General features: G+C 38.8%; 6 protein-coding genes across 6 annotated transcripts; 4 read left to right on the top strand and 2 right to left on the bottom strand.

Moving 5' to 3' along the window:
* Positions 1-2,057: 2,057 nt before the first annotated feature.
* Positions 2,058-2,562, top strand: GCK72_005250 (uncharacterized protein; the record flags this gene model as incomplete). Its single annotated transcript, XM_003117022.1, has 3 exons — positions 2,058-2,134; positions 2,190-2,293; positions 2,507-2,562. The coding sequence occupies 3 exons, from the start codon at positions 2,058-2,060 to the stop codon at positions 2,560-2,562; spliced, it is 237 nt and encodes a 78-aa protein (XP_003117070.1).
* Positions 2,563-2,612: 50 nt separating this feature from the next.
* Positions 2,613-5,307, bottom strand: GCK72_005249 (uncharacterized protein; the record flags this gene model as incomplete). The annotated part of the gene is made up of 5 exons (XM_003117281.2): positions 2,613-2,742; positions 2,987-3,081; positions 3,128-3,721; positions 3,767-3,964; positions 5,164-5,307. The coding sequence occupies 5 exons, from the start codon at positions 5,305-5,307 to the stop codon at positions 2,613-2,615; spliced, it is 1,161 nt and encodes a 386-aa protein (XP_003117329.2).
* A 4,515-nt stretch (positions 5,308-9,822) lies between these two features.
* Positions 9,823-15,626, top strand: GCK72_005248 (uncharacterized protein; the record flags this gene model as incomplete). Its single annotated transcript, XM_003116893.2, has 12 exons — positions 9,823-9,846; positions 9,892-10,010; positions 10,059-10,136; positions 10,195-10,388; positions 10,569-10,727; positions 10,780-10,970; positions 13,991-14,134; positions 14,288-14,817; positions 15,007-15,120; positions 15,169-15,319; positions 15,367-15,479; positions 15,530-15,626. The coding sequence occupies 12 exons, from the start codon at positions 9,823-9,825 to the stop codon at positions 15,624-15,626; spliced, it is 1,914 nt and encodes a 637-aa protein (XP_003116941.2).
* Positions 15,627-18,077: 2,451 nt separating this feature from the next.
* Positions 18,078-19,180, top strand: GCK72_005247 (uncharacterized protein; the record flags this gene model as incomplete). Its single annotated transcript, XM_053725103.1, has 6 exons — positions 18,078-18,098; positions 18,157-18,267; positions 18,316-18,480; positions 18,527-18,684; positions 18,737-18,875; positions 19,079-19,180. 6 exons carry the CDS (start codon positions 18,078-18,080, stop codon positions 19,178-19,180), a joined length of 696 nt encoding a protein of 231 aa, XP_053589297.1.
* Positions 19,181-20,637: 1,457 nt separating this feature from the next.
* Positions 20,638-21,105, top strand: GCK72_005246 (uncharacterized protein; the record flags this gene model as incomplete). The annotated part of the gene is made up of 1 exon (XM_003117471.2): positions 20,638-21,105. The coding sequence occupies one exon, from the start codon at positions 20,638-20,640 to the stop codon at positions 21,103-21,105; it is 468 nt and encodes a 155-aa protein (XP_003117519.2).
* Positions 21,106-21,448: 343 nt separating this feature from the next.
* Positions 21,449-22,157, bottom strand: GCK72_005245 (uncharacterized protein; the record flags this gene model as incomplete). Its single annotated transcript, XM_003117165.2, has 3 exons — positions 21,449-21,587; positions 21,662-22,026; positions 22,074-22,157. 3 exons carry the CDS (start codon positions 22,155-22,157, stop codon positions 21,449-21,451), a joined length of 588 nt encoding a protein of 195 aa, XP_003117213.2.
* Positions 22,158-22,556: the final 399 nt, after the last annotated feature.

Below are 22,556 nucleotides of genomic sequence, written 5' to 3'. Positions count from 1 at the left end.
TGGCTCAGTTCTGACTGATCTTTCGCTGAGTCTGAGCCAGAAGTTGGTAAAAACGCTCTTGAACTTAATCTACATAGATGTTTTTATCGGTAATTAACTTTTATATGCTCGTCGTAGCCTGGGATCATGCTAAAATCAATGTGATATTAATGTCCAAGTGGTCAGCTACCGGTGGCCAATGTGTAGGCTTTAGGAGTCTTTTTGATTTTCCAGAAGCGGAAAAGTAGATGTTCAGAAAAAAAAGAAAGTAAAAGATCTAGTTCTAACATTGTCTGAGGGTTTCACTCTCCAAAATATTGAGAACAAAATCCAAATTTATGGGTGAGGCTATGCATGAAGACTAGAACCTAGCACAGTTTTCGTTGATGGTAAGGCTGATATTGAAAGTTTAAAAACTTCTATATTACAATCTAATGAAATTACTACACATCTATAAAAAACTCAAAACCAAAACTGAAATAATAAAATAAATATGATTCAGAGTGAAACTGAACATCTGAAAATGTCATTCAGCAATATAAAACTTTGAAATGAATGAGTCAGTCAAAGAAAAAAAAACTGCGAGAACTTTGTTTCGTTTCGATCCATTTTTGGTAAGTGACTCATCATCTCTCCTACCATCACCTGGTTGTTCGCGCAAAATTTTGATAAGAAAACGAGACGCAGAGTCAGGAAAAAGGCATCCCGCCGAGAGGAAGAAGATACATGAAGGAGAAGAAGCGATGATAGTAGACATGAAGAAAAATGAAGAAAAATGTGGGTGGATGAGTGAACGGGACGACTGAGATTTGAAAAACACAAAACACGAGGAGAGAGTTCAGAGTTTACGGAATCAATAATAAGAAAAGTGATTTTAAAACGAGGGACCCTTTCAACTAAACTGCCCTCACTCTCGCTCTTATTCCGCGCGGTCAACCGCGGACGAGGTGTTGTAATAGTCGTTGTAAGTGATGGGAGGAGGAGGAATCTTTTGTTTTGTGACCTGAAGGAGCTCCAGAGAGCAAACAATTTGAATGAAGAAGTAATGGAGATGAGTACTTTGGAAGTGATTGTAAAAGAGGAGTGGGAATATGGTATGTTGAATGAGTGGAGGTGTGTATTTGCATTCTAGCACTTTTGAATAGGTAATGTGTTAGATGGCAGGGTAGAGACATGTCACCAATGTGGCAAAATAAAAGAAACTACTGATCATGGTCTCAAATTTATCGACTGAGTTGACTCTAGTTAAAATTTTATTTACCTCGGTATGGAAAAGGAAGCAATAACATCGTTTTGGAAATTTTAGATTCAATACGTTTGATAAGTACTTCAACAATTTCCTTTTTCATTATTACACAGATCTTTGTGTTTTGCATCGTTTCTGAAAATTTTCGACGATTCAGTTGAATATTTTGGAAGAAAAACGAATTTGAAGTAAACTTATCCCAATCTCAAAGATGAAATATTGTCGCTTCTCAGGAATATTTTATTTTCATTTCCGTACCTGATCAGAAAAAAAACTGAATCTGCCAGACTTTTTTGAATCAGAATTGGTTATGAGTCTTTAAAACTTACGAGGAACATTCTCCTTTCCATATTCGTGCACGATCCAAGATATGGATGCATAATGGATCATCGCTATTTACCTGTGAAGCAACCTTTCAAACATCAATTTTTTGTTTTTTCGAAGTCACTGGACCTATTCCAGATGTTTCTGCTTTGTAACATCTCCTATTCAGGCGGTTCTGGTTAGGGCGCCAGTTTTAATCTCCATATTAAAAAAACTGTCCCATCTCTCAATTCGTTTTCAGAAGTATCTTTATACCCTTCCCTCATGGTCTTGTTCCAACATTTCCGTCTTCTCATTTCCCTTATTTTCAGTCCGGAAAACTTCCCCAACCCAACCTAAATATCCATCCTTATCTACATTCATCCATCTCTATGCATTTCCAAGTTCTTCTTCCCTTCTCTAGAGTGTCTCCGGTCTGTCCATTGTCTTTCTCTGCAAACGCGCTCCACCGCACACTCCGAATTTCCACCAATTTCATCGACTTTTATCACTTTTTTAAACTTAAACAATGGTGTGTCTACCATGCATTTTTCTCCCAATTATGATGGCCATATACATGAAATTCATCATGCCATATGTGTACCGGTAAGTTATAATTTTTCTTTTTGTATTGAAACTCTGTAATTCAATCATTTTCCAGATTCCTGCCAGAGCGATGGGTGAACTTCTTGGACCCAATTCTGTATCCAACGTGTCCTGTGAAAATTCCGGATAATAAGGAGGAAACGAAGGAAGAGGGAAACGGTATGTTTTTACTCTGTTTTTAAAAACATTTGAATTAAAAAAAAGTTTTCTTATAAATTTCAGTTTACCAAATTCCAAATTTCACAATGAATTTATTTCGAAACAACATTTATCCGATACCAAAAGTAATCTGAATAAAACATTTTTCGAAATTTTTATGATATATATAAATAGCTTTGAAGATATGAATATTACTGTAAATAAAAATTTCAGAAAAATCGTGTTGCGCAACGACGGAAACCACGGAGGAAACCAAAAAAGATCAATAAATTCTTAGACATTCTCTTCGAAAACTGTGATTATTTGAATCTTTGAAATCTTAAATATTGAATGTCTCGATCGGAGTCAATGCGATTCTCTCGCCATTTTCATTGTAAATAAAGTGATTAGTGTTGACTGTGGTTGAGAAATACCATGAATTGTGGTTTCCGTACCGGATGAAGTAGTATCTGGAAGAAGAAATAATGCAAGTTTTGAGAAAAATATTAAATCAAAGTTTAGCGAAGTTTCGCTAAATCGGATTATATACTTCAAATATTTTCTAGTTGAAGAGAAACTCTCAATTACGAAATTATTTTACAAATCGGTTTAACGCTGTAATCTGCAAGACGGAAGAATTCGAAAAATTAATAAATTTTTGTACTCAATTTGTCAGAAAAATTAGTTCAAAGACTAGACTGCAGATCAACTCACCCATCTAATGGTACGGTATATTTCCATGAGTCAACTTGTGAAAGAGCAGGTCTTTCACATCCAACTGTCATCTCTCGCCATGTTTCCATATCTCTCTGAAAAAATTCACAGTAGGGCGCAGTTACACAATCAAGAAGTTACCGTATCATCTTCAGAATGGAACATGAAATAATGGAAGGAGCTTTCATTATTCAAGAAGAATTCAATCTCATTTCCCTGTTTCCATTCGAATTTCTGAATCACATACTTCCCAGCAGGAACACTAATCGCCACTAAATCGACTTTCTCTTTTTCCTCCTTTTTATTAGTTTTTGGGAATGGAGCAGGCGGAAGCGACGTTTTTCTTGGCAGCTCTCCTCCGAGATCAGATGGAAGAAAACTCTTATCCACGTGCTTCTGAATAGCATCAATTGCTGATTCGGAAGTGATGACAATCTTCTCTTTATAGTCATCCGGTAGGAATGGAGAGCATGCTTGATGGAGCACATTCACAAAAGATGGTGCATTCACAATGATAATTTTTTGAAGAAGTTGAGGATAGTGATCGAAAAGTGTTCCCCACATGATACGATAAGGTCCAGTGAGAACAGAAATTAATTTTGGGCTGAAAGAGATTCCATCCAAATCCATCACAAACAATCCACCACTTTGACGTCCAGTCTTCCTTTCGGCTGCTACCACTTTTTGATGGACACTCTCCATCATCTTCAGCTTGATTTGCATGAATTTGTGCATCTAGGGATTAGAAGAATTGACAAGTTCTATAGGAAGCAGACTTACCAATACATTGTCCACCAATCCACTTATATCAATCTTTCCGGTTCTTTCGAACATCAAAACTTTGTTATCATCGGGATGATTCTGTCCGATCACATCAATTGGTACATATTTATTCAACTCGTCTTCTTCTAACTCCACTTTATCAACAAAAGAATTCAAGTCGATCGTTTTACGAATATTCAGATGACGTTTCAGAGCCTAAAAATGCAAAAGATTTCGACCACGGCAGGACTCGAACCTGCAATCCCTAGATTCGAAGTCTAGTGCCTTATCCACAGGTGAACCGCTGGGGAACACATATGGAACCGCGCGGTGGCGAATATGTGGCTAAAAAGAATGAGGGTTGGGCCCTATATGTGCCCATATGGATCCACGCGCGGTCGGCCGAAAGCGTGGGGCGCATATGGAACGCATATGGATAGCATATCAGCATTAATTCTACCAACCGTATTTGGTTGATTATTCTGTATGAAACACTAGAAAGCCCTAATTCATTGTTATGATAGGTATGTAATGTTATTATGTTGTTTCACTATTCCTTTTTTCAACTTGTTCACTTTCCATTTCTCGGACTTGTACATTTTCTCCGTTCTTTCTCGAAGTTCTTCATTTTTCAAACAGATAATGGCAATACTTCATGAAAAATTGAAAATCACATACGATTTCATATAAATATTATAGGTTAGCTTGGCGGTTATAAAACAATTTTTGATGTTCGAGCTTTTCTTTGAACTCTGAAAAAAAAACCCGCCGACGAAATTCGAAGTCCGGTATTTTGACTTTACTTCGGTATGACAAATACTTACCTTCTTACCTTTAAATCCATCTGAAAAAATATAATTTCTTATCATACCGAAGTAAAGAAAAACACATGACTCGAATTTCTCGACAAAAAGCTAAAATTTAAGTTTATTGAGAAAATAACAACTTTTGTATTGAAAAAAATAAGTTTTCGTAAGTTTAAATAGCTTTATTTATATTTTTGAAGTTTGCCATTATCTGTTTTGTGCAAAAAGAATGAAGAAAATAGGTGAAAACTTCGAGAAACGGAGAAAATGGGCCCGGACTTATAGAAAAAAATGTCGCGTCGATTTACGGTAAACAACACGCCCACGTGTAATTCCGGAGTGTCGTTGCGGCGGCCGGCCGCCACCCTCAAATATGGACCATACATGGAACGTATATGGGAGCCAAATGGGTGCACGCGCGGCCAGTACACAGAAAAGACGACCACACATATACGCCACACGCGCGGTCCACGTTTCATTTGAGGACACATATAGGGCGCTATTCTGGCACTTTCACACATAGGATTCCCAGCGGTTCACCTGTGTCCATTAGGCCACGCGGCCACGTCTAACCTAGTCTCTAACTGGTCTATGTGTGCACACACTAACCTTGGCTGCCTCCTCCTCGTCGTTTCCATACGCCACAAGCCATCGATACACGTTGAATTCATGAGCACAGTAGTCGTCGTCACGAGCGTCAATGGAGTCAATGATACGTAGAATAGCCTCTTTTTCTTTAGGATTTGGCGACATAGTTCTAGGATGGTCAAGTGCAAGGAGAATTCTTCAACATACACACTCACCGACTCGTCTTCAATGAATTCAGATAGAAATCTACACGCCTGTATTTCGGAAATAAAGAGATATAGGATTCAGATAAAATGGATACCTCGCTCTACCGGAATATTTGATTTCTACCTTTATAGTCAATGTATTCAGTGGAGCTAATTTGCATATCATGTGTCAGTTTCCCTCTTTTCGTTCATTCTTTCAATGGAATTTAGTTTCGAATCGACCTTCAGGGTCATTTGGTGATTTATCTTGGGGTCTAACGAGTCACAATGTCCTCTTCTTGCATAAGAGTGCACACACATCGTTTTCTAAATTTTATTGCTCTAACATTTGGTCGACATATCTCACAGATGCATTTCAATTCTCCTTCTTCTTTTCTTCTCATCTCAGATCACACCGATCACCACCACATATATAAACTATAAAATGCGTTGAAACTGGTGTGAAATTGAGAGAGAAGAAGACGATTCGACGATGTTCTTTTGCAACCAAGTGTCGGTCAGACGACGCAGACTAGCATACATACAACACCGTGTCCATCCGAAGAGGCCGGTTACGATATTTGCGCCCATCCGCCGCTTTTTGTCTCCTTTCTATTCCCTCCTTTAACCGTCTGTGTCTCTTTTTCACTATTCTTTTCCGTCACTTTCGAGTACTCTTTTCCTTTTCTCTTTTGCGTGTTGCATGTGTATTCCGAACAGTTTTATTATGAGCTTTCGCAATGTTACTTTCACAACTTTTTCAACTTTCCCAGAAACCGAGATCATTTGTGTGCAAATTGTCGTAGTCTTTTGTGCATACTGTGCATTTACCGTTTCAAAAAAATTGCGCCAAGTTTATTTTTGTTATTTTTTTGATAAACTATCGACTTTTCACAAAATAAGACTGTTGTATTTTTTTGTCTAAAGCTGCCAAAATGTCCGTTTTTCCTCTGAAATTCTATAATTCAGATTATTAGGATAAAATTGTTATAATCTCTCTGATAACATCGGAAAATAGTTATATCGTTGGCATTTTTTGTTTCAAATGCCAGAATACCTTTTTCTATAGAAATCTTTTGAAAAAAGGTTAAAAACTCATCCTCTCTGACCCTAACGAGGTTTCAATTTTCTTTCTCATCCGGTTGTACATGAAATATAATCCGGCAATCGCAATTAGTGTGACATTTGGCACACCATCCGCCGGCATTATCATAGAAATTTGACAGCAGTGTGCGGGTGCCGTCCTCGCGTCCACTTTTCCCTTGGAGTCCCCTAGTTTCGATCCGTTCGTGGTGGCCATTCTCTGTTCACTCCAGTTCTTGCACACTGTCTTTGGAACCTCGTCACTCCAACAACACAACAGCACATTTCAATTGCATTGGTCATCGAAGGAAGGCTTGGGACGGGGAAGGCCCGGGCGAGCGCACTCTCTGCTGTCTCTTCACGGCCATCGCTCTTCCCAATTACCCTCTTTAAATCTTCACTGATCTTTCTTCTCGTCAAAGCACATAGCAAAGTCTGTCATTAGTACTTGAAAATATCATTTTATTCCTTTTTTGAAACCATCTCTTTCGTAATTCCCACATATCCCGTTTCGCAATGCACTCGTTTTGATGAGGAGTCAGCTCAACACAATAAATTCATTACTTGTTTTCTAGTTATCAGCAAATTCCCGCATACCCTAATGATAATACATTTTCTCTTATCTTTCGGTTCATGTTCTACTTGGAATGAAGAATTAGGCGTTGCCCCAGAGGTCGTGCTGCCTGCTCTTTCCGTTTTTTTTCTAGGCCAACAGTTTTATTTCCATACGATTTATTAGAGGTTTATAGACGAAAACTGTACTTTTATTCGATCTTCATCGTTTCCCGCCCATCTCGTTCCAAGAATTGCGTAGAGAGCTCATTTGCTCGTTGTTGAGCCCCACTTTGTCCCTTAATTTGGCCCCTCCTTCAAAAGCTCGTCTTTCTGAAGCATGGAAGCCATTGGTGGCCCCTTTTCACTCTTTTTCTCAAGATTAAGTGTTTTTGTCCTTGATTCACCGTGTTATTTATCTCCTTCTCCCGATCTTTTCTTACTAGACCCTGTCATTTATAAAAAAAGGGAAGACAGAAGAGACATGAAGGCTCGAGGTGCGAACGAAAAACGCCCTGAAGATTGATTTCGCAAGAAATTCGTTGTCCTCTCTTACTTACTCCTCCATCTTCTGACTCATTTCCTACTACGGACGCCTACTTGCGGTCAATTTTGTTTGTGGCTAGACGTCGTCAGTCATCTTCTCGACAGTCTTCAATCGATACATTCATACAACAGAGTGAGTTGCTTATCGTTTCTCGGTGTGGGGCGCCGTCTCAATTCTCTCTTCCACTCCGAGACAAGTGTTTTGTTTCGATGCGATCGTTTCGCTTCCTTATTCGTCGCTTCCTACCGGTCTCGCTCGTTCACACTAACCGATGAGCTCCTCGTTTGTTTCTCGGAAATCAAGACTAAGTTTGGCAGCTTAATCGAAAGAAGCGAGTTGATGAGCGACGCAAGAAAGAAATGAGGCCAAAACATGAGTAAAACATTCAGCTGGTCAGTTGCAGCGGTTTTATGGTTTTTACGAAGGCCCAGACCACTCCGAGATGGCTCGCAAACAAGTTTTTGCGTGCTTTTCATCATGATGGGGGTTAGACCGGCAGGCTTATATTCAACTTGTTCTCTTTTTGTTCTAGAATGTCTTCAGTAATAAGTAACACACGGCAATAATACTTGTTCTAAATTTCTTCAAACAATTCACTCGTTTTTTTTCTCAACTAGAGCCTCATCTAAAGCATTAATTGCCCAAATCCCATCAGAATTTTTTCCCATTTTTTCTCTTCGTTTTGTTCTGTTGTTTTCTTTTCTGAAAGCGCCACCTTTCAATCTCAGGCGCCAAATGGAGCGGAAGTATATTCTGTGTGAGACCGACAATTTTTCAGTCAAAAAGGCTGTTTTTATTCTGTTTGCTTTTGTCTTGTTGAAGTCTTTCTACTTCAGTTTTTCCATCCAAACGTCTTCCTCCCATTTGTTCATATTGCTCCCCACATAGGAACGCCAGACTGGCGCCTCTGTGGAGTCGTTTGCACATTCAAAATTGCATTATCATGGTTTAGATCGCGAAAGAATTTTGTGAATTCCCATCTCAGGGGTCTCCCCTCTTTTATTTCCGAATTGCGCGATATGTGGTGTATAAAATGGAACGGCATAAGCTGACTGCTCAATGGGCTCCTTACGTCCACTAACCCTCTTGAAATATGGCCTCATTCCGTCCTCTTCGTCTGTCCTTGGTCCGTCTATTCGTCCCGAAAATGAAGGCGACTTTACATTTCATCTTCTTTTCTGTCTCCCAATTTCTACCTTTTTGTTGAAATGTGGTAGCACAAAAAACAAAAAAAAGAGGAGACACTGCGAATCATAATAAATGCAAAGCAGTAGATTTCGCCTTCAGTTTTCCACTCAATATTGAATGTCAGCCGAATGGAATGGGCTTGTGTTAGATTCTTTTTTCTACCTACTTCCCATTTCCCTATTTGCTCTCTTGCTCTTTTCTGGCTTTATGTGCAAATGTAGAGTTTTAACTTTTGACTCTTTTAGACTTCTTCTCACTTCTAATAATATAACTCTTGAGTTTTGGTCAAGTTCCCGGTATACCGAGATCCCATCGAGACATTCTCCGGTGATGAGTGAAATGATTATAAAAAAGTAACGAATGCGAAGCCTCCCGAGTGCAAATATTTGAAGGATTTCCCAACCGCAATCAGTTGGCATTTAGTTTGTTTGAAATAGGTTCATGCCGGCCCGGTCGCCGCGAAAAAGAATAGAGTTATCAAAGATGATAAAGTTACGCTTTCATTGCATTGCGGAAGATTCGAAATTTATCTTTTTGAGTTTTGTGCTGCTAGACTTTTCTAGAATCAATCATTCGTTTTAATTCTGATGCTTTCTTTTATAAAATACAGTTACAGTTTTCGGTGTATTCGGAGTGTAAAATGACTCATGAGTTGACCGTTGGAGCTATTTTTTCAATAAACTATCACGTCCAGTTCATTCCCACGCCCCTTATTTTCTTTGCTCGTTTCTTGCTAAATGTATTTCAAACTGTCCTGCAGCTCTCTTTTTTCGTTTCATAAGGGCAGGTTCGTAACGGGAACTCCCCTCATTTCTCGTTTCACTTATTCTTGTATGAGTATGATTCAATCAAGATGTTTGTTGTGCGGGAGCTCTCTCACAACCCGCCAGGAAAGATATGACTCACCTATTCTGTCATTGTTCCTGCGACTCTCCGCACTTAGTGATCTCTTACTATCATTTTCTTCCTACTCATGACCCGCCAGTCGTCTTCACGTCCGTATTTTTTCTTTCTTTTAGCCCACCCTCAACTAATAGTAAAACTCAAGTTTCTACTGTTCCTTCTTTCAGATATACTTTAACATCGGGTTTGACGACCGACGCATACATCTTCTAATCATTAACCATGTCTACTGCAAAAAGTTCCAAAGTGAGTTTTCTACCAGCTGTATTATTAAACAGTTGTAATTTATAGGTACGAATACGCAATTTCATCGGGAGAATATTCTCGCCGAGTGAAAAAGATAAAGATGAGGAAATGAAACCATCATCTTCGGCTATGGATATTAGTCAACCGTACAATACAGTCCATCGGTAAGTAAAACTATTAAGGATCACAAAATTACAAATTTCTTTTTTCAGAGTGCACGTTGGGTACGACGGTCAGAAATTCAGCGGATTGCCTCAACCGTGGATGGACATTCTTCTCAGGGATATCAGGTAAAATTTATCTTAAAAATTAACTTATATATTTACAAATCGTTCAAAGCTGTTTCAGTCTTGCCGATCAAAAGTCAAATCCGAACGCAGTGGTAACGGCGTTGAAGTTCTACGCACAATCGATGAAAGAGAATGAGAAAACGAAGTTCATGACGACGAATAGTGTATTTACGAACAGTGATGACGATGATGTGGATGTGCAGCTAACAGGACAGGTCACAGAACATCTCAGGAATCTACAATGTACGAATGGTGAGTCATGCTGTTGATTATTATGAGAACGTCATCTTAAACATCAGAATAGACGTTTTATCATATTTAAAAATAAACTAGGAATAGGAATTAAGACGTCAGTCAAAAAAGGACTGTTCCTCAGATTAGTGATTCATTGTCCCCAGATAATCTCAGGCTACTAGATCATTTTCTTTTCAGGTTCTGCAACATCACCCTCCACATCACTATCAGTAGTTTCTTCATCTTCTGCTCGGCCTCTTACGAATGGGAACACTTTCTCAACATCCTCTACTGACGCGTCGCTATCACTATCAGAACGGAATAATGTTCCTTCCCCAGCTCCAGTTCCCTCCAGTGGTTTGTTTTTCTTTTCTGAGGTTCCGCAAAATATAATGAAAATCATTTATAGAAAGTGCGCCACAATTGAAGTCGTTCACAGGAGAGGCTCCAAAACTGCATCCACGGTCTCCATTCCCTACCCAACCGCCAGTTCTACCACAGCGAAGTAAAACATCCACACCAGTGATGACACCTCCGAGCAGTTCAAATGGAGCGCCAGTTCCTGGATCGAAAGGTCCCCCAGTGCCTCCAAAGCCATCGGTAGGTATACATTTTCTAGAATTTCTAGGTGTTGCATGTTTTGTTTTCTGTCTTTCATCTCAAACAAAAGCAGTTCATTTCCAACGTTGATGAGGTGATAGTGATATGGCCTCCTGGAATGACTATGTGTCTTCATTCCTCCCCTTTTCTAAAAGGATCTTCCTCCTTTGTGTTTCGTTTTCAGGCTGCCATGATACGTTGTGTAACACCATCAAAAATCCACCAAATAGTTTTCGTTTTCTCCTTCAACAATTTCATCGAGATAATAGTGCGCGAATTGAGTGACGAAGAAGCTATGTCATTGAAAAAAAACGAAGATATCGGTTTACAGTCTAAACGAGATTTTTAGAGCGGCGAAGGCTTGAAGTTAGAAATGTAAGGTGCGTGAGAGAGAGCGACGACAAGCCAATTAATCAATGGCGGTAGTTTTTCTGTTTTTTATCAGTCGTATAAAAGTTTTCGAGGTTGATGAGGTATATGATGATGACGAGATGATTTCAAGGGAGTGACTGGTTTAAAAATGGCAGCGCAGCAGGAGAGAAAGAGGATGTTTCTACATGTATTTCGATGCAAATAGGCTTCTCCTTTCCTTTTTGCAAGTCACTTTTTTTGATCACTTTCTCTTATGTTACATTGAGCGTTCGTTGATTCGTGTTTTGATCTTATACTTTTCATATTTTCGCTCTAGTTGTTGGCTCTAGTTTCTCTGATTTTCTGTTCAAGCACTTGTCGGACCTATTTTATGGCACAGTTTTGTTTTTTGACTAGGTTGGTTTCCGGTTTTCGTCTCCCGAATCGCCTGATCAAAGTCCATAAAGCTCTCTATTTCACCCCGCGGTCCGCTAACTTGCGATCAACGACTTTCATTCCCTCATTTACCGCTTTCCCATAGAGAACAGATTGTCGATTTGTGAATTAGTAGGCCAAGTTTTCGAAATCTCAAGGCCAATTTGAAATATATCTTCCCGTCTTCTGTCATTTTCTGTCACCTGGAGGTCCTACGCATCTCGTTGAGATCTCATGAATTTCAAATTTGACCTTCTGTTTTCCAATCCACGTCTTTTGTGCGTTATGTAATCATCCTTATGTCAATCTAGAATTGACGGCTTTTGCCAATTGTATAGCTCCTTCGATACCATCAAATGTCACCTTCAAAATAGTTTGTAGTAACGGGCGAACGGTGTCTTTTACTAATACCAGTCAGCCCGCGACGAATTATGGTGCGATTTAGATGAATGGGCCCATCAGATTAGAGAAGCTGCCGGCGATGTTTAGCCATCACTCAAATAAAAAGAAACAAGTCAATTGATAGTGTATGTCCGTGTCTTATTCTATTCGTATGCATACATGTGTATCGTAGTGCTGTATGCAGAAGTAGAAAAGAAAAAGATGAAGCTTCATAGTCGGCGTCGTCGTTGTTGTCTTTATGGCGAAAGTGAATACATTCCCTCGTTTTCCCTCTTCGTAGAAGCCCTGCCCCTCCGGTGATATGATTGCCATTCGACGGTCGACCCCCTGGCGCGCCAAGGCAACATTGCAAGACCGGTCAGAGGTCTCTTTGGCGGCAGGAAACAGAAAAAGAGAAGCTTAATCCGCAGTTTCTTGAACACTTTTCATTGCCTGACTGCACCCTCTATATTTGTGTTCGCACTTCCATATGTTCGTTCAATCTAGTTTTCTTTCAACTTGAATGAAAAAATTGGCTCATATGTTTCCCATTTTTCCATTTCCCGTTCTCAGAATTGGCCTGTTACAGTTAGCCAGAATTGCTAAATATTTTATGTGAAACGGGTAAAATTTTGACCCTGATAACCTTTTCATTCAAACAGCAAGTTTTCTATCGAAGCGAAAACGCTGCGACCTTTCATTGCTTACAGTTGGGTGACCTGAAGTATTTATTTTGCATAAGTTTGACGCCTCATTTGGTGACAGTAGACTTTTGACCTAACCACGTTTTGTTCGCCTACTCATTCGCTTCTTCTGTTCACCCCCGCGATCATCGTCTTCAGTATCGTTCCGAACGGATGATGCTTTGGAATCTGAGATATGAATCCGGCCCCAAGGTGTAATTATAGAGGCACTTGTAATCGGCTAATTGGTTGTCTCAAAGGCTGAACATGTCTACACTGTGTTTTGTCGGCTTCCGATATCTTTGGCACGCCGAAAAGCCGAAAAATAAATAGAAAACTACGGCTGTTTTTCTCGATTAAAAACAATTTCGCTCACAGTTCTTATAGGCAAACGCTACACGCGACCACACTGAGATTTAACGAATCATAAAAACCGAAGAATGTCTATCGTAAAAATCATAAAAAGAAAGGTCAGCATCAGGAAGCAGCATCATCCAATTTTTATCCTCCCATTCTCTTTTTCCCGCCTTAACCGTATTCGTTCATCGCATCTTTTACCGTCAGAAGATCATCTGTTTCTACAGTGTTATATCAAGTTCTTCTCTCCGCTTTCTCTGCCCTTTTCTTAGATTTTCATCGCGCCCTTCTTCTCTCACGGTAGTTTCCGTAATAACCACACCCATGATTTTGTTTCATTTTTGCTCTCTTCTCCTCTTTTTCATCGTAATTGTAACTTACCCATCCGAAAGAAATTCGTTCGTTTGAAATAGTAAATCGACCTGTTGCAGTAGCTATCTCTACCCTATTCGCTCATTCTGGATACACCTGTCCCCACATTTCCTCCTAACTGGAGACCCACACAAATTTTGAAGAAATGTTTCAAAATAGTCCGATGATGTACGACTGGTGGAACGACACCAAACCAAAACAGCCATCAATCGGTGTATTGTCTCCATGGGGAGCCTATTTCAATCACATTGGAAATGAACTGCTGGTTGGACTTTTTGAAAAAAAATGAATCAGAAAACAAAATGCATTTAAAAAATTACTATACTTGCTGAATGAACATCCTTTATCGGTATCTACAGTAGTACAAGCATGACATGTTATGTGTATATATATCTAAATTTCCATTTTTCAATTTAAATTCGCATGTTTGTTTGTCTTCAGCATCTGAAAATCACATCATCGACGGTGTCTTCTGGATGCTCGTCTCCAATCCATCACTCCTCTGCACGATCTGTTGGCAATTCGTTGTCAAATGGTAGTGTAATCTCCACGACATCTTCGGATGGTGATGTGCAGCTGTCGAATGTAAGTGACATAACTGCTATATCCTATCCTTTTTCTATTTTGTCAACTTCTATCAAAGAATGATATTGCATGAGTTCATTATGCAAAAATTGTCAAACTCTAGTATTTATATTTTTGACGAAAAATTTTAACTTTTCAATGTTTTTGTTTCAGAAAGAAAATTCGAACGATAAGTCTGTTGGTGACAAGAATGGAAACACAACCAGCAAAACAACGGCTGAGCCAGCTGCTCCAGAAGAGCCACCAGTTCGCGTGAGAGCTTCGCATCGTGAAAAGCTTTCTGATACAGAAGTTTTGGATCAACTCCGTGAGATAGTAAATCCATCCAATCCACTCGGAAAGTACGAAATGAAGAAACAAATAGGAGTCGGTGCATCTGGAACTGTTTTCGTTGCTCACGTCGCCGGTAGTTCTGATGTTGTTGCTGTGAAGAGAATGGCGTTCAAGACCCAACCAAAGAAAGAGATGCTTCTCACAGAAATCAAAGTTATGAAGCAATACCGTCATCCAAATCTTGTCAACTACATTGAGTCATATCTTGTTGATGCTGATGATTTGTGGGTTGTGATGGACTATTTGGAGGGAGGAAATCTCACTGATGTCGTTGTCAAGACCGAGTTGGATGAAGGACAAATAGCAGCAGTGCTTCAAGAGTGTCTCAAGGCGCTTCACTTCCTCCACAGGTTTGTGTTTTGTTTGTGATTTCTTGATTAAAATGACGAAGCTGTGAAAATAGTCACGAAAAGTGCAAGTTTTTCTATTAATCAGATTAACACATTACCTCCCAGTCTGTGTTCGCCATTAACCATAAAAAAGTGACGAGGAAGAAATGATTTTCGATGTCCATAATGGTCATCTTCATTATTTTTCAGACATTCCATAGTGCATAGAGACATCAAAAGTGACAACGTGTTGCTCGGAATGAACGGAGAAGTCAAGTTGACTGACATGGGATTCTGTGCACAGATTCAGCCGGGATCGAAGAGGTAATTTCAGTTATTCATGTCGACTCCAATTCAAATAATTAGTTTCAGAGATACTGTCGTCGGAACTCCATATTGGATGTCACCGGAGATATTAAACAAAAAGCAGTACAACTACAAGGTTGATATCTGGTCTCTTGGAATCATGGCTCTCGAAATGATCGATGGAGAGCCACCATACTTGCGAGAGACTCCTTTGAAGGTAATCATAAATTTCATTTTGTCAATTCGTTAACTTTCAATTTTCAGGCCATCTACTTGATTGCCCAAAATGGAAAACCGGAGATCAAGCAACGTGATCGGTTGTCTTCTGAATTCAACAACTTCCTTGACAGGTGTCTCGTCGTCGATCCAGATAACAGGTTTGTATCGTGACTCCTGAAACATGAAATTATAATATTTCGTATTTCAGAGCCGACACAACAGAACTCTTGGCCCATCCATTCTTGAAGAAGGCGAAGCCGCTCTCAAGTCTGATTCCATACATCAGAGCCGTCCGAGAGAAGTAGATAGTCAGTATCGACATCAAACCAACTATATGTATATTTGCCACAATTCGTTCGGCGTCTTCTTTTCTCGCTCATCCACACTCCTCGTCACCCGTCTCTTTCCCAGTGAATTATTTGATAGTTTTATAAAATAAGAAGCAAAATGAGGCGATGTAGTTTCGTCTCTTTTTTGAATACAAACAATTTTGTCCGCCGTCGTGTTGATGACATACGTGTTTTTGCTTTCAGTTTCCTCATTTCATTTCCTCCTTCCCCGTCCCAAAATTAATCGTTTTTGTTATTAATACCACAATTTTTCGGCCCTCATTCCCCCAACTTTTTACCAATTATAGCATACCATTTCCCATCATCACTTAATCCTGTTCCATTTCATTTCATGCCAATATTTGGTAGTTTTATTGACATTTCGCCACGTACTTATTTTGGATGTACTAATTAAGGAATCGGAAGTATCATCACGGAGAGATAATCCCATTTCCAACTGAATTCGGTTCGGCGGCAACAGTAAAAGCATGTCGTTTTATATGTTTTACCATAAACCCCTGATATATGTTCTTGCTGTTTTCCTTTTATCTCTTTCAATATTTTTATTGTATGCAATTTCTTGTGAATTAAGAGCGAAAATTGTGGTGAAAAGGTTATTATCACTATTGTCATTTCCAAATGTTTCTTTTCTTTTTCTCCCCCCATTTCTGCCAACAACCCGTCGTTTTTTTCTTAGAAGATTCTTGTTGCATTTCACTATAATATACAAAGTGAGCCGAATACGCGAATTTTCAATGTTAATATTCATGCCGTTCCAACCATCAGTTCCAAAATCTATAAACTGTAGAATTGAAATTTTAATGGCCTTTGATTTGTTGTTCTTTCAGATGTAGACAAAACAAAATCCTTTTCAGCTTTCCCAAGGATCATCCGGAATTCAGAAGACAAACAAAAGAAGGAAAAGAAAAATACCTGTTTTGAAGGGGGTTTGGAGTCGTCGTGCATTTCTCTCTTTGCGTCTCTACGTCTCCTATTCTCTCTCCCTTTTTTCAACATTTCGATTTCATTCTGCCACCAGAGACTCCCTCTATTTCTCTTTTTTTGCGGAGAAAACGACTCGCACTTTGCATTATATTGCCCATATTCATACATTCCCATTTTCTTTTCATATTTTTCTCGGTTTCCCTTTCAATTTCTTTCTCTTTCTCAGTTCATTTTTCATAAATAATCCATACTTATTTCACACGATACCTCGTTTTCTCTCCGAAAGAGACTCACTTTCCGAAATGAAATACAAATAGAAAAAGAGATTTATTTCGAAAAAAAAAAGTTGCGAACTTTCTCCCCCTTTCAACCAGAAACCTCCCTCTCTCCTCTTTCAGCTCTAATTGCTCTCCCCCTTTTTCTCTTTCCCATGGCCAGAAGGGAATCACTAATGAGCTCTTCTCACTCAATGAACTTCTTCGACTCTTTATGCCTCACTGATCTTTTTCTTCTTTTTTCAGGTGACTTAAGACAAAAAAGTAGAAATTATTCTTGCAATAAGGTTTTGGTTCGATCAATTGGAGCAGTTTTTCATGATCTTTCTGGGGGGAAAATGTGAGACGTCCGTGCGAAAATCCATAAGACTCACTTGAATTCGAATTTGTTTTTGAATGAAATTTCGTGAATAATGCGAGTAAGAAGGCTTGAATACTATGATTTCAGAAGCCAGCTGTAAAATTAACAAATTCTGAGGCTATTCCCTATTTTTAAACTAAAATGAGCTGGAGATTCTGATGCTCTTCCGAATCGGGTAATAGGTCGCTGCAGAAATAATTAGAGCCGTAAAACTGTTAAAATTTTTTCGTTTTTCTTCGAAATCTTTCGAGAAAACGTTACAAGGAAACATCCGGACATCCGGACATTCGTGCAGATTTATGATTTCGCAGACCTTCGTAGCCACTCCAAGACACTCTTCCTGACTTTTACGTCCTCCAAAACGTCACCATCTTCTTCTTCTTCTTTAAAAATCGCACGCCTTCAAAATCTCTCCGAAAAACAAAATAATCTCACCGGAAACGGCTCCAATTTCCTCTCGTTTCACTAGTCCATTTTGCCCTTTTTCTCTCAAAAAACAGGCAACTAAACTGACAAAAAAAGCGATAAATTGGACAAATGTCTCATGTCAAACAGAATCCTTCCATCATTCTACTCTCCCCCTTTTCCATCTTTTTTGCTCATTTCGTCGCCTCTCTAATCCACTTCAAATTGAATGCCACCTTTCTCCCTATTTTCTCTGCGTCTCTCCATCTCACACACTATTTCTCGTTGTCTCTCACAATTAATCCGATGTATTTGCCTTGAGAAAAACGAAGAAGAAGGCTTCCTTCTGGCATCCAAAAATCTCTTCTTTTTTCAGTTTTTCGGATTTTCATAATCTCTTTGAAAACCACAGAGTCTTGAAGTTGTCTCGACTGAAACACGATGGAGAAGTCTCAGAATTCGGTGAGCTATTTTTTATTCATACATTTTTCGAAACGAGTTTTTCATTTCTGTTTTTCAGATGAGTTTTTCCCAGGAAGGAGGAAGTAATCTCAGCGAGAGAGTTATGTTGAATGTCGGGGGAAAAAAGTTCGAGACTACGGTAGCTACGTTGACAAGAATTCCAGATACGGTAGGTTACGGTAGTAATTCGAGAATTCAGGCCTAATTGGATTTCCAGGTGCTAGCAGTGATGGTCAGTGATCGTTGGAAGACTGGTGATGAGATTTTCATTGATCGAGACCCAAAGCATTTCGGAAAAGTTCTGAATTACCTTCGAGACGGTGATCATTTTGTGGTACCAGCCGACACAGAAGCATGTGAAGAGTTGAAAAGAGAGGCTCATGTGAGTTTTCAGATCTATTTATGATTCAACCCTCCCCATATTTCAGTTCTACAACATGCCATTCCTTGCCGAACTCTGCCTTCCAATGAACGTCGACGTGGCAGATATTGTTCAATGGAAACGGGATGCAATCGAAATTTACTGGCGTCCGTTTGTCCGTTATATGGTTGACGATTCGTTGTCTCTTCCATTTATTTATGATAGGTGAGAGTTTGAAACCAGCTGGTTCGCCTCTAACGCATTTTGATAACTCCAGAAACAACCACACGCTGGCCCGTTGCATTGCTTGTGAGGAATTCCAGGATCCGAAATGTTCGTATCTATTCGATATCAACTATACAGCATGGGAACCAATGAGACATCATATGTACAATATGACTGGAGAAGTCACACAGGTATTATCAAAAAGAGGATTATGTTTGTGACGTCGGATAGATTTAGTTGAGAGAGAGAAGGGTGATATTGGTCAAAACATAAAAAAAAGAGAGGGGAAACGGCAATAAATATTTGATTGGTGACTTGAATAGAGAATGAGATTAGTTTGGAAAGAAAGAGGAAAGATCGGATCGAAAAGTAAAAAAGAGGGAATGAATTGCAGTTGATGGGTGAGAATTGTTGCATCGTCTCGTGGGATAATGGACAACAAATTCATCTTCCAAGATCTGCACTTATCAAACTTCCAGGAATGCAACATCAGTGATTTAATTGATTGGAATTAATTGGAGATACTCAACACATTACTTTTTAATTAAATAAACTTTTTTTTGTGCTTTGATTTCTTTTTTTGGAGTTTCGAGTCGTCGTCAAGGATTGTGAAGTTGAAAGACATAAAAGGAATGATTTATGGAGAAGTGAATTTCGATGTGGAAACATTTTCGTGGCACAACTTTTCGTACTAGTTGCAACTCAACTAGTGACTGGATAAGGCTATTGAATATACCATTTGTTAGTTATAGTTTTCAGATTTGACTCATTTGTTGAATAATCTGAAGTCGTGAATATACAGAATGTGGTTTTATTCAAAAACCTCGATAACGTTGGGCAAAAAAAATTGTAGCTATTCAGATTCCAATTATGCAATAAATCGAGGATAATGTTCATAAAAGCCAAGTTATTATTCCAAAATGAGCCCACACTCAAGCAATTTCTCAATTTTTAGTACTTGTTTTATTTCGGACAAGAATTTCTTTTACTCCGAAATACTAGTTTAAGAGTTTGTGGAATCTCGAAAGAGCTCATTTTGTGAATCTCTCGCATTTTGATTGAAATCTTACATCGCTTTTGACAAAACTAGAATTTTGAAGTATCCTGAATTTATAAAGTTTCGCATCATGAAAACCTGAGAACCTTCTATTCTCCCAGTGTTCATTCTCCGATTCTCATGACTTTTTTCGGTTTCTTGGACTTCGAAATACGTGGGATATCACTAAACGAGGCATCAACATAGACGATACATATATAAATCATATTCAACATTAAAATTTTTGACGTGTTAATTACCGAAAGCATTCCGAGTTTTCATTTTCAGTTCCACAATTTCGGAAATCACAATAGAAGAAATTTGGTATTTGATTCCAGCTGTTTGTTTACGAAACTTCTGATTTGTGGTTGTAGTTTCAGAAGGAGTGTATCCTCAATTGTTGTCTCTCTGAGTCTTTCTCTCACAAATTCCTTTCTCACGTATAAATTCCCATCTGATATACCTCTTTCTTCTTTTTCTTTCTTTCAACTCTTTCTCCTTTTTCACAAAACTTTTCTATCAACATCAACCCGAGGGAAAAAGGAAATAAGCGAGTAATAATTATCACCCACACTCTTATATATTTCTTCTTTTTCAACCATCTACTCATTTTTTCGGTTACCACAGCAACTGGTGTCTCGTCTGGCTCTTCGTTACCTCTAATTTCTTTTTCTTCTTCTTTTTTCCTCTTGTCTATCGAAATACTTCAGATTTTTCAGAGTTTCTAACTCTGATGTCTGAATGTGTTTTGATCTATTTCGAAATTTGTTGTAAAAGCTTGAAATCAAAGATTTTTCCCTCTTCCAAATGTCCAGCTGCTTATTATCGGACCTCTTTTCAATACTAACAATTATATTTGTCTTCCAAAAATTTAATTTTCAATAAGTTTCCAAATTTTCAGCTGTTTCGAGTGTATTATGAACTCTGAAAAAGTCTACAAAGTGGAGACATCTGACAAACAAGTGTTCGAAATGAACTCGGAAGATATCAGTCAATCAATAACACTCAGTGAACAAGTCGATGATTTGGAAGATCGTCATCCGCATCTTCTTCTCCAACCAATTCAAATTCCGAATGTCAACGGAGAAATAATGCAATTGGTTGTCAAATGGTGTTACTTTTCTCGTGTTGACTGCCCGAACACTTCAAGATGGTGCGCCGATTTTCTGAAAATTCTAACAAAGAACGAATTGAATGGATTCATTTCGGCAGCTGATGAATTGATAATTCCAAGTATTATCCACGAGACAAAATACGAAATGATGAGAAGAGTGGAGTCAATGACACCTGGATTGATCCAATCGTGTTTGGAAATCCCCGGGACAAGTGGATCGAACGGAGGACCAAACAAACCGAAGATCGTGGTCAAGTACAGAAGAAAATAAATGTTATAAATAATTTCTTAAATTTTTAAATGCCTTCTTTTCCTCAAATACACTTCGTCAAATCAGAACTGCATCCAGTCATTGAAAATTCAGATCTGGCTCATGCCATGATTTGGTAAATTTCTGATTTGAAGAAATGTTTTCAATAAATTTATTTGCCACCAAACATTGATTAACTCTTTCTTCATCATATTGTTGTGATACTTTTTCAACCGATCAGTCTTCTTCCAACCTGTACTGATTCCCCACCAAATAATAAATAGCCATCTGATTTCAATAAACTGAAAAAAACCAAGCCAAGAAATCAAATTTTATCGAAAACGAGACAGTCAGTTGAGTTTTTCTACATGAGCAATTCGGAGACATATTCAGAGTTCACAAAGTACGGAGTTGTCCAGTCATTCACATCTGGACGATCTTCTTGATCAGCTGAGACGATGTTGGTTGGAAGTGGTTGGCAGTTGGCAGACGCCTTCCTCATTCTGGAATAAATAAGAATTATCATAATGGACATTCGTTGATCTTAAATCCTAGAAAATCAGAAAAGAAAACTAACGTATAATGTTGTGGGACATCAAAAATGAACATTTCGGAAAGAGCATCCAATTGATATTGAGACGGAACACGTGCCATACGAACAGTGTTGTCAATATTCTCCACATTCAGATCCATCAGTTCATAGTAGCTGTGTGGAGCCGATTGAAGTGGTTTCTCAATGCTATAGACTCCTGGAGACGGAGCAATAGTCTTGGGATGCTCATCAATCCATTCCTCTGGAATACTTCTATCCAATTCATCAATTGATTGTGTCACACTATCCTCCGTCTCCTTCCAACAATCCTCCCATCCATTCTCTGATTCCGCGCCAGTGATGACGTCATCAAAGCGAGACTTTTCGTTTTCCGCTATTTTCAGCAAAATCTGGAATGACTAGTGTTTCTCCTCATTGCGTCAGAAATCAGTCTTACCATTTTTCTCTCAACATTATCAATCGACGACGAGTTGGATCCATTTTCGAGTGTCTTCAAATCCGCTGAATTTGCGTCTCCCATTTCGATACTAATTCCGCTCAGAAAAGTTTGCAATAACTTAAAAAGGGGGAATCAGGAGAAGAAAAAATGAGTTTAGAAAAAAAATAATTAGAAAAGAAATACATTACACGTCGAAACAATATGCCCCGCCCATTTTTGGTTTCTCTTATTTCAGATTTCTTGGAGCTGTGCCGTTTTGCAACTACTATATCACTGGCGTGAATTAATTAGAACCAATTAAATGAGTTTTAAGAATTCAAGCAGATTCGTTGACATTATAGATTTTTCTCGGAACACCCGTTCTTTGCCGAATTCGCAAACCGCAATAATCACCGCATAAATTTGATTTTTTTCTGCCGGATTTTCCCATTATTAAACTTGTTGTTTCTCCTCATTCCATCCGAATCCAAGGTGCTCTTT

This window comes from Caenorhabditis remanei, chromosome II (assembly GCF_010183535.1).
Source record: "Caenorhabditis remanei strain PX506 chromosome II, whole genome shotgun sequence".
Classification (NCBI taxonomy): Eukaryota; Metazoa; Nematoda; class Chromadorea; order Rhabditida; family Rhabditidae; genus Caenorhabditis; species Caenorhabditis remanei.
Note: the sequence above shows the minus strand (reverse complement) of the source record. Positions and strands in the feature narration are given on the sequence as shown.